Source organism: Camelus dromedarius, chromosome 14 (assembly GCF_036321535.1).
Source record: "Camelus dromedarius isolate mCamDro1 chromosome 14, mCamDro1.pat, whole genome shotgun sequence".
Classification (NCBI taxonomy): domain Eukaryota; kingdom Metazoa; phylum Chordata; class Mammalia; order Artiodactyla; family Camelidae; genus Camelus; species Camelus dromedarius.
In genome coordinates this window covers 36,264,981-36,277,046 of record NC_087449.1, presented here as the reverse complement: position 1 = coordinate 36,277,046, position 12,066 = coordinate 36,264,981, and the positions used below count along the sequence as shown (strand labels likewise).

The following is a 12,066-nucleotide window of genomic DNA, read 5'->3' as shown; positions in this document are numbered from 1 at the left end:
AAGTGGGGACAGAGGAACATTCGTTGAGTAACTTTCAGGTGTCAGACAGTGCCAGAGGACTGGAGATATATTGCACCATTTCACTCCCCCAATACTCCTGTGAAGTGAGTATTATTATTTTTATTTTACAAATGGGGAAACAGGCTCAGCGTGGTGAGATAACCAGCCCAAGGTCAGTGGCAAGCATCAGTGACTGTGCCCTGATGTCCTACAGGAGGAGGGTCAGAGAGCAAGACTCTGGTAATGTTCAGCTGGTGCTTTTCCAGGGAGAAGAATTAAACTGGCAGGTGCATATCTTCTGGAGGGTGTGGAGGTGGACACTACTGTGGGCCTGGGTGACAGATCCCTCAGGACTCCCCGCCTCCCCCAGGCCTGCCCTGCTTGTACGCTCACCCAGCATCCTCTAGGTAACTACTCTGGCCTCTGTGGGCCCTGATGCTGGGGAGGAGCTATTCTGGATGACCAACACACACACAAGAAACCTCACGTGGGAACTGCACACACCCACTCAGTGCGTGAACCAGCTGGTGTTCTGAGGTCAAGGTCCTCAATTGCAGTGACCCCACCAAGGCCCTGTGCCCCATGAATGCTCCTGACGCAGCTACTGGCCTCCTGCTCTAACAGCCCTAACTGCCTTCTTTAACATAAACGCAGGTCCTCATTCATAGTCACAGAAACCTTTTTGCTGTTTTAACTAGTAGTCACTTAATATTTAAATCTTATGGTGCACACTCATATACACGATTTCATTTAACCTCACTGCAACTCAGTAAGGTTAGGTGTTAGTAGATCCTCCTGTTACAGACGAGGACAGGGGCACAGCGACATTATGTAACTTGCCCAAGGTGACACATTCAGTAAGTGGCTGAGCCAGGATTCAAACCCAGATTTGTTTGAATCAAAAGTCAGCTCTCTCTGCATAACATCGTCCTTTTTCAAGAGTACCTCTATTTAATTCCCACAGCAGGGGTTGGGAAAGCTGGAAGGATCTTGATGCCTCTGTGAAGGTGAAGAAGCTCACCTGGGGGAGGTAAGAGAACTTGCTGAAGGGCACTGTCCGGGACGATGCTGGCCCTGTCGCCAGATGCCAGTCTCCTGACTCCCAGTCTAGAGGACATTTCCTCCCAGACCATATTGCCATTCCCATCAGGCCATGTCATTTCTTTTTCTGATTGGGACGTGGAGCCAGCAGCCAATAAAGATCACAATCTATCTGCCTGAAGTCTCCCTCTGTTATGAGATTTTTTTAAAAAATGAATTTCAAATAAGAACCAGGTTAAATCACCCTCATGCGTTTTGAATTCGCCTGAACTTCCCTGGAGAAACTCCAGGTTTCTCTTCTTGTCCCCTGGATGGCAGAACAAGACAGGGCGGCTGCAACAGCACAGCAGTCTGCTCAGCTCGCAGGCAGCCTTGCTACTGACCACCCTGAACTCCTGCCAATCACTCGCTCCTGGTCCCCACCGACATCCCCATCCGACCACTTACCAAGTCTTCTCAGTGCCATATTCTAAATACTCCACAGCACCACCCAGTCTAGGCCTGAATCATCTCCCATCTGGATTGTCATAACAGCCTCCTAGCACGTCCCTGCCTGCAGTCTTGGCCCCTCCCATCTCTCCATCCCACTGCAGCCAGAGGGGCTTCCAACGTGATTTAAAACCTTTCTACTGCTCTCCATGGCCTTCATATTCCTTCCAGTTTCAGTTCCTAACAGGCTGCCATTTTGGTCTCATCTCCTTCACCTGAAGTCCTCTAGCTACACCAGACCCCTGACAGCTCCTACTGCCCACCTGCTTCCTCCCCTCTCTGTCTGCAGTGCCCTCCCTCAGACAACCTACCCCAAGCAATCCAATTTCTACTCAATCTTAAAGACTTAGCTTAGATGTCACTTCCGCTGGGAAGCCTTCCCTGACCTCCTGAAGCTGTGAGTGAGTCTCCGCCTATTCCCCTGTGCAGACATTTTTGTCTTCAGTACGTTCACTGCTATGTCCCCTGTGCCTGGACCTTTACCTGGCTTGTGGCAGACATTCCACATGTTTTTTTAAGTGAAAGTTTCCCATGGCTCTCTGGAATTCCTCCACCACAGAACTTGCCACACAGATTATAACCACCTCTTTCCTTTTCTGTATCCCCAAGTAGACTGAAAGCTCTGTTCGTCAGAGACCGTGCCTTCTTGTTCAGTGTTTCACCCCAGTGCCTAGCAGGATTCTTGGCATGTGCTAATGGTGTCTTTACTCTTGATGAATGAGGATTGGGTGTTGCGGGGAGGAAACCTGCGCCCGGGCCAAGGGAGGGGCATTTTACCAAGAAACACATCTGCTTTCCACACAAAGCATGTTGGAGGTGCTGAGATAGGGCAGGAGGACCATTCAGATTTGCATCAGAATCATTAGCCACAAACTACTGCAGGCCACCTCTGGAGGGACCCTCGTCTCAACGTGACAAGTCACGTGCGCAATCCCTTTGGCGCACACGCTCAAACTCTTCTTCCAGGCAACTCCCTCTCTCCTTTGCCATGGTATCAGGGGACAACTAAGCAGCGGCAGTGTGGACTGTGACCTATGTGTGGATCGCAGGAGTGAGTGGATCCTGGAGAAGTCACAGACAACGCATCATCCAGCACGTGTGTGTGTGCGTGCACGTGCACGTGCACGTGCATGCACACAGGGGGGCAGTGTGGCGCATAGAGGTGGCCAGGTCTTTGGAAACCAAGGGTCCTCTGCCTCAGGGCAGAGCCTACGCCCTTGGCCTTGTGAGCCAGGGAGTTACTGAAGCAGAATTCAAGATGACTGTCCCCGTCTTGGTGACTATAGGGATGGGACTCTCTTAGTTCTTATCACGATCTCTCTGGTGTTCTACTAGATCTGGAACAGTGGTCTGACACCTGGTCTACCTACAGCCAGCACCCTGCTCCCATGTTCCCAGCTAGGTCACTGGACCCCCAAGGGCCACTAGGGTGCAACTGACTCTGTGGACTAGTGCTAAGTCATGTCGCAACCACAAAAGAAGTTTTCCCGCACAGAGTGTGGTAAGAACTCTTTAAACACTCCCCAAGGGTTGAAAAAGGTTGCAAGACCCCTCTACATCCGAGGAGAGAGAGTTTGTATAGAGAAGGAGCTAATATCATCCTTTTCCTTTCTTCTCCATCAACCATAATTCTTTCTCTGAGAAAACCAAATGTTCAGAAAGGAGAAACAGGTCAACACAAAAAACAAAAGGGTAAAGAAAAGCAGAAACTATCACAATCTGTCACAACCCTCATGTAGTGGCCTTGAAGTGAAAATCAACACTCAGGAAACAAGAATTACTAAACAATCCCTAAAAAATCAAGCAAGCTAGGAAGTGACCTCTAATTTCATCATGACAGGCTTGGGGGTTTTCAGGGACACTTTCTGAGGAAGCCAAGAGGAAAAGCAAATTGGCAGAGGGAACACAAAGGCAGAAAGATGCAGAGAGGATGAGAGGGAGGCTGAGGAGAGAGAAAGGAAAGGAGGGTGGGAAGAGGAAGGAAGGCAGAGAGGAGGAGGGGGAGGAACACATACCATGAAGTAAGGAGAGGAAAACACAAGACGGGATTGAAGGGAGAGTCAGAAAGATGGGGGACAAGAGGGGAACAAACAAGCAAAGGAAAAACAGCGAGCCAAGGGAAGAGGAAGTGAGGGAGCAAGAACACAGAAATGTGTCCAGAGTGAGAAGGAGGAGTCAAGACCATCAGGGTCTTTCTCAGCAGCCCCAGGGATGGTCATCTGACCCTGTACTTACATACCTCACAAGACGGGAGGCTCACTCCCTCATGAGGGGGTGGAGGGGAGAGAGAGATGGGAGCAGCACAAGGGACGGGTAGGCCAGGGGTCCAGGTGCCTGAGGGAGACCTGAGACATAGCAGAGGCAGATATGGGAGGGGGGTGTCCTCTAGGAGGGTGGGGGGCAAACAGGACAATCCAAAGACAACACCAGCAGAAACAGCCATGTCCATCCTCACCCCAGACGCTCAGCCTCACCTGTGCGGGAGATCAAATTCCTGATGTGGAGCTGGGTACGCTTGGCTGGATGCAGGCTGGCTGGTGGGGGTGGGGGACCTGCCAAGGATACAGGCTTCCTCTGTGTAGGGCACAGCAGCCGTGGTGCCACCAATGATGTAGCTGTAGAAGGAAACCTCCAGGGTGTAGCAGTAGGAGGTGTGGTCCAGCAGCCCACCCAGGAAGCGACGGCCAGTTCCTGCCTTCACAGCATCCCTGTTAAAGGACGTGCTGGACTGTGAAAAGACAAAGAAGGGAGGAGAGAATCAGGGCGGGGCGCCTGATGGCTACGGGACCTCGAGCAAGTCTTACAGCACCTCTGGGTCTCAGCTTCCTCATCTCAAAAGTGGGACGTGAATCCCACATCACACGATGATTATAAGGACTGACTGAACAAATGAACAAGTAAATGAAAGCGTCTGGCACAGTTCTGAGGGCACAGTAACTACCACTTGACAAATGCTTGTGGCAGTTTGAATGGGGACAGATAAGCAAGGAAAAGCAGACAGAAGATAAGAAGCAATTATGTTATAACGACGATCAGGACTGAAATTTGGGCATCGTTTTTGACTTTATAATATTGTTTCTAGTGTAGTATCTCATTTAGGCCTCACAATAATGCCTTGATGTAGGTATTATAATGCTGCCCCCCTAAAGCGTGGAGATGGAGGCTCACAGAAAGGGATACAGCACAGATCCAGACCAGGACTAAGTGACACCAGACACCCCAACACTCCAGCACACAAAGCTCCCCCTCCCTGAGGGACAGCTGAACTCATGTTCAGCATCTCCAGAGAGCAGAAATCACGGCTGCTTCTTCCCCGGGGACTCAACTACACCCATCGCAGTAGTTACAGAAAGAGCCAGCAGGTCAGCATCTCAAAAATATGTGAGATGTTAGCCAACTTGCCTTATTTGTCTTAGCCTCAGTTTTCTCATCTGTAAAGTGGAGATAATAGTCACATCTCTTTCACAGATTGTTGGGGGGCAGTTCACTTGAGGTTAAAAGGGCTTCCTGTGCTAACCCGTGGAGATCTAAGTAAACAAAGAGCCTGGTTTCAATAAGAGAAGTCATGTCCTGTTCAGCAGGACATAAGACAAGAAGGAAAAGAGGGAGAGGAAGGGGGAGAAAGAAAACAGCGCAACAAGCCAGACATATAGAGAGACACTGAAAGAAAGAGCTGTGTATGTGTGTGTGTGTGTGTGTGTGTGTGTGTGTGTGTGTGTGTGTGTGAATTTGAGGTAGAGGAAAGGACCAGAAGATCAGAGTGTCAGATCCGAAAGGACCGTTGAAGTCCATGTAGTGAAATCCAGCTCTCTCATTCTAGAGTTGGGTACTGAGGACCAGAGACGAGGGGAGACAGGTTAGACTAGGACAGATGACCTTGACCCCAGCCCTGAGCTCTTATGGAGGCTGCAGTGCTGGACCGTCATCAGGCAAGGCCAGAAATAAAGCTCCCAGGCTGTGCCCCTTTTGTAGGAAACCTCACCCTTGAGGGTCTCTGCAGCCTGTGGCCCAGCCCTAGAGAACCAGTCTCCCAGGCTCTCCCCAAGGGGACCACAGTCTGCTCTGAAATCAGAGTGGTTTCAAAACGACAAGGGTTGGTCATCCTACAGAGACTCCAACAGAAACAAGTGTTTATCCCCGAGCGGCAAATGAGGAGCCAAATCGTTCTACCTGCTTCAGATGCTGAGTGACCTTGCCCTCAATACTCAACTTCTCTGGGCCATTAAGTGCCTCCACGGTCTAAAGAGTAGATTGGGCTAAATAATCTCCCAGTACCTTTCCTGGTTTGGCATTCAAAGGTTCTAGCATTCAGAGTACATTTTACCTCATGGAAAAATCCATCATCTCTACTCACGTCCAGGCCTGAAGCCACAGGCGGGCAAGTTTGCAGCTCATCAACTTTAAAAATTGCTCCGACCTTCGTGGGCCTCTCCTCCTCTGGCCACATGGAAATAACAGGCCTCAGAGATTTCTACTCCAAACAAGGGAAAATGTACAAAAAGCCTTTCCCATGTCCCAGTACCACAGGCTGATTCCCCTCCCTATCTTCCCCGCCCTTTTCCAACATTACTTTTTGCTGCAAATTATTCTAACGGCCAGGCCGCAGCCTCTCCAGCCCGTCTAGGAGTGTGAGGGGTAGCGACAGCGGTCTCTCAAGTCTGCTGAGGCCTTTACTGCCTGCAGAATACTTTCATATCTATTACTGCATTCACCCTCCCAGGAAGTTATGAACAGGCAAGGCAGAAAATTACCACCCACAAATGACTGACAAAGAAATTGAGGCCTGGAAAGGGTGATGGCGGAGGATAATGGTGGGCGATGACCCCCTCCAGCAGACATGTTAGGCGCCTACTGAAAGAACGAAGGTCAGAGGTCCCTGAGAGCAGATCCTCGGGGGCACTGGGAGGTGCTCAGAGAGCTTGTTCTCTTGTTAACGCTGGAGTCAGATCAACTAAATGAATGCCAGCTCCTCAGACAAACCAAGCACTATCTTTTCAAAGAGTCTCCCTCCCTGATGGGCGATGGGCTGCTTGCAGGCACGGGCTCAGCTTGTCGTCTCCACCTTTATCACCCACGCGAGACCCGGCTCAGGGTAGGTGCTTCGTGGATGTTAAACCAAGCTGAGCCAAGTGAGGAGAAAGACAGGGAGGCGATGGGAGGGAGAGAGCCGGGTTGCGGACAGAGGGTGGGGGTTGGGGCTGGCTGACGGAGAACTCGACTCACGTAGGAGAAGTCCTCGGCATTCTGGCAGAGGAGCTTGGGGAAGACGGCCTGCCTCTGGAACCGCTCCTCATCCTCAAAGATGTTGCCGTACATGAAGCCATTCATCATGGTGGAGTGGGCGTGGATGTCAATGTAAAACTCCAGGCTTGTTTTCTGTTGAGAGCAAGGATAACAAGTGAGAAGGTGGGGCCACAGAGTTTGTCTTAAATATGTGTGCACACACAGACACACACATGCACACACATATACACACACAGACACAGACACACGCACACGCACACGTTTCCTTTTGAGCTAGCCCTGTGAGTCCTCAGATTTAGCGACTGTTCGCAATGGGATTGGAGGGGTTGAGACCTTACTTCTAACACCATCTGCCTTCAGGGTCTAAGAGCTCTAAGAGCAGGGCCATTCACAGCCCTCTTTAGAGGTCTGCTGAAGAAGTGATGTTACTTAGAACAGTTAATACATTAAAGACTAAAGGCATTAGTAGAATGTGTTTCTCTAATTAGTGAGAAATGCTTTCAGGTTAACACCATTGTATTGACACTGGGCCAGCTAAGGTTTTGCCGCACTTAGGCCACTTCCAGCTGGGGAGTCTGGGGTAGACCGTGTACTCACTTCGAAATTTTTATTTGAAAAAAATGGGTATTTTAATTCCAACCTCGGCAATAGTAATTACTACTGTTCACTGCGTAGTGGATGCATGACGGATACCAATCTGGGAGCTGTGTATATGACACCTTTGCTCATTCTTTTATTTAACCTCTTTTCATGATGCCACACCTACTTCCCAATCATATAAAAATAGTATATGGAAAAAAATAACCTTGTAATCTGCACAGATGATTGTGACTAGTCCTTCTCTGTTCTCTGCACACACGTGTTAAGGCACTCCCTAGCCAGATGCAGTATTATTAACCTTCTCATCTATAGGCTCCTTGAAAGTAGGGGGATTATCTGTGAAGAGCCCTGCACCTCTGTGAAGGATGCTCAGTAGCTGGATGCAGAATGACTGAATAAATGACCCAGAGGGATTACACCAAACACCATAATGGACTGGCAGGAATTGGGAATTTTCAGGCCCTTAGAATGTCAATGTCCCTCAAATCTGACTTTCTCTTCCCATATATCAGCCCAATTTATATCTATTAATGCTTTCTGAGAGTAACAGGGGCCCCTAGTGGGACTGAAACCCAGGTCTCCTGACCCCTTGCACGGTTAACGTATCACCATCAATGGCCAACATTAGATACAGTCAAGGCAAAACTTAGCCACCTTTCCATCTGCTTTCAAGTGTGTAGTCCTGGGAAAGAAGAAAAGCCTACGGTTTGAATTCTCTCTCCATGGGACACTTTCAAATGAAGTTAACACCAAATGAAAACCATGTTGCTTCTAGAATGTGGGCCTGATGACTGTCATTTCATTTGCCTCAGAGTTGGAGTGAAAAATCACGTCTTGCCGAGATCCCAGTTGTCTGGGTAGCATAAGCTGCCTTCGGAGAGATACAAGATGCGCCGCTCTGTGTGATATTAAACTCATCATTTTCAGCTTTGGAGGTGGAATACACAATGATTCAACAGGAGCCCTATAAAAGTCATCTTTGCAATTTTATTTTCTTCAATTGTCTGTCTTTTCCTCTGAGCTTTTGATGAGCTGCAGAGGAAAGGAGGTGGTAGAGGGATGACTTAGGAAATGTGTAAGGAAAAACTGCAGTTTATATCTCTGGGCGTGGGAGCTGGAGAGAGCCTTGGAAACCAGTTTCTCTGACCTTTCCCAGAGCAGCTCTGAGCCAGGAAGCTGCTTGCTAAGGCTGGGCAGCAAGCTAGGGAAGAAGCAAGAATGAGAACCTGGCTCCTCTGAAAACCATTCTGGAATGGCTTCCACTGCCCCATCCTGACACCTGGCACATAATGTGATTTTACTTTCAATAACCAGAAAGTGAATCATATGATTGATTTACATGGTTCGAAAGTCAAAAAGATAGGAAAGAATTGACAGTGAAAAATCTCCCTTCCACTCCTGTTCTCCAGGCACCCAGTCTCACTCCCCAGAGGCAACCCACGTTCTTAGGTCCTCATACATCCTTCCAAGACAGTTTATGCACAAATGAGTAAATATTCCTTCCCCAGCCCCCTTTGCCCCAACATGCACATTTTTGCAGCATGCTAAAAACACATTATTTGGATGAGCTTTTTTTCCTCTTAACAGATTTAATTATTTCTCATTTCGTCGTTACCTCATTTTTTTGACAGCCATATATAAACTATTTAACCAGTCCCCTATTGACAGACATTTATTTCCAATCTTTCCTGTTACAAACCAAGTCTTAGTGATTGGCCCTGATTACACTATTTCACACATGTATAATTACATGTAGGACAAATTCCCAGAAGTAGAATTCTTAGGTCCTCTATGTATGTGCAATTCTAATCAATATTGAGAGACTGACCTCCTTAGAAGGACCAATTTACACTCCTAGCAATGTATTACAGCATCTCTTTCATGATTACCTTGAAAACATGAGTGTAACCAGACTTTCTGGTATTTGCCAATTTGATGGGTGAAAAATGATACCTAAGATGAGTTTTAACCTGAATTTCTTTTAATATAATTACCTTTTATTATATAGTATTTTTTTTACATGTTTAGGAATGATTTACATATTATTTTCTATGAATTGTTCATTTCTTTGCCCATCTTTAAAACTGGGTTTTGGGACTTTATTCCTTACTGATTTATAGAAACTATAAATTAGAGAAATTTGCCCTTTTTTGTAGTACAGAGATATTTTTGTTCAGTTTGTCACCTGTCTTTTGACTTTGTCTACTAGTTTTCTTATCCATGAAGAAATTTTTTAATGCTAATTTTTTAGACAGATGTATCAGTCTTTTGTGGTCTCTGGGTTGAATTCTTTCATTGTTTATTCTACTACTTCTATTGTTTCATTTTTTTGTATTTAAATATTTCATTTCAATTTTAATTTACATGGGTGTAGGGTGTGAGGCAAAGATTAAACTTTACTGTCCCACACCATTTATCAAATTGTGTATCTTCTCCCCACAGACTTGAAAAATCATCTTTGCCATATAAATTTGTTGTATGTATTTGGGTTGACTGTTAGATTTTCTATTCGATTCTAATTATTTATCTTTTCATGTGTCAGGACTACACAATTTTAATTATGTTAAGTTTATAATGTTTTTTACTATTTGGAGGGCTAGTATCACCTCATTATTTTCCCAAATTTTCCTGTAATTTCTTGCATATTTTTCTATGTGATGTTTATAATTAGCTTTAGTTTTCTTGCTCCCTCATATCCTGTCAATATTCTCAATATTTGTAATATAATCATTATTAATGCAGGAAAAATGGACTTTCACAACTTTGAGCCTTTCAAACTAAGAATATATTTGGATTTTCCATTTATTCAGTTTTCTTTTGCGTATAGCATGAAGTTTTAAGTTTTTTTTTTCCTTCGGATAGACATTTCTTTTTAATATCAAGGTAGCTTACATTTTTAGTTGCTGTTGTAAATGAGATGTTTTCTTCCATTAAATCTTTTAACTGGTGGTTCTTCATAAATATAAAGGCTCTTGTTTTCAACATATTACATTTGTACCCAGACACTTTACTAATTCAATAATTGCTTGTAATAATTTCTTGTTTTACTTTCTTAAATTTTCATTTGTTTACTTATTCAACAAATAATCACTGAGTACCTACTATGTGTCAGACAGCGTTCTAGGCACTGGGAATATGCACCGGGGCATATTCTGGCATTAGGGATATAGCAATGAACACAATAGAAATCTCCTCATCTCAAAGAGTTTACATTCTATGGGAGAGAAAGAACATCAATCAATTAATAAATATACCAGATGTCAGGAGGTAAAATGCTGTGGAGACAAAGTATAGTAAGGGAATAGAACAGAGGTTCTGGAAAAATAGAGACTTGAATGGAGTAGGAGAGTTAGTCTTGAGGATGTCAGGTGGAACAGCCTTCCAGGTTGAAGGAGAAGTAAATGCAAAAATCACATGCACTTGGCAAGTCTGAGGAATAGCAAGGAGGTGGGGATGCCTGAGGTGAATAAAGGCAACAGTGTTTTCCAGGTTTGTAATTATATCACCTATACATAGTAGTTTTATCTTCTCTTTTTCAATTTTTATGCTTCTGATTTCTTTTTCATGTCTAACTGCATTGGCTAGTACCTTGAAAACAATGTTAAAGGGTCATTTAGTTTCTAAGAACCCTTCCTATTCTGGGAGTCTAGATTCTGCCTAGAGTAGAAAAAGGTCAAGGAAATTTACCAGAATATGGTCTGAGTTTGAAGTCTTAGTTCTTTGTCTTCTTCATTACACATATTCAGTGCTTTTTTGGAAATGCCAAAGACCACAAATACTAGTTCCATAACCGTCCTAATTATATTTTGTGCCTAAACTGGCCTTATGGACTTGTATTGATCCATTAGAATGGAGCATAGGAAGCAGAAGCAGGATTTCTAAGTGATTCTGATGTAAACATATTCTGTGACCATGAACAAGTAGCAGCTCTTCACTGTGCCTTAATTTCCCCATCTTTAAAAGCAGTTGTTGAATGAGAGAGAAGAGATATGACTCTCTTAAACTTTTCATGATTTCTTCTCATGCTTAAAGTAAACCCCTCCTTCTTCTCAAACAGCTTCATGCTTGGGCTGTCATGTCAGTGCTTGTTACTGTATACCTAATCTGACTGAAAAGTACGTCTGCCTGTGAGCTCTTTGAGGACAGGAACTATGTCTGATCCAAGTTCCATCATCTCTTTCTTGTTCTACTACAATAGCTTGTGACCTGGTTTCCTTGCTGCTTCAGAGTGATTTTTTAAAATGCAAACAAATCATGTCACTTCCCTAGTTAAAACTGTTCTACCCTTCCCTGTTGCTCACAGGATAGAGTTCAAGCCCCTGAGTATATTTTAAAAAGCCCTACATGATCTGGTCCCTGCCCCCTGTCTAGCCTCAGCTCTTGCCACTTATGGTCGGATACTCTACATTCCAGTCCTACAGAGCTACCTGCAGTACTCTGAACCTCCATGCTTGTGACTTTTGTCTCCACATTTACACACATGAACATCTCCTCTGCCTGGAATACATTTTCTCTTTATCTGGCTAACTCTGACATAACATTAAAATTTAAGGTGGAAACAAAGTAGATGCTTACCAATCCCATTGCCTTTTCCTGGACCATGGAAGACATTGCCCAGTCTCCCTTCGTATTTGGTTGGGATCAAATGGGATGTGGGCAGTGGTAACAAGTGCCACTTCCAGGCCTGGCCAT

The 12,066-nt window shown here is 45.4% G+C and overlaps 1 protein-coding gene across 1 annotated transcript in view; it reads right to left on the bottom strand.

The window, feature by feature from the left end:
• Positions 1-12,066, bottom strand: part of AGBL4 (AGBL carboxypeptidase 4) — a 1,119,623-nt gene that overhangs the window by 41,535 nt on the left and 1,066,022 nt on the right. Inside the window, 2 exon segments of the mRNA XM_064493604.1 lie at positions 4,096-4,258; positions 6,754-6,906. Of these exon segments, the coding sequence (XP_064349674.1) occupies positions 4,096-4,258; positions 6,754-6,906 (316 nt within the window).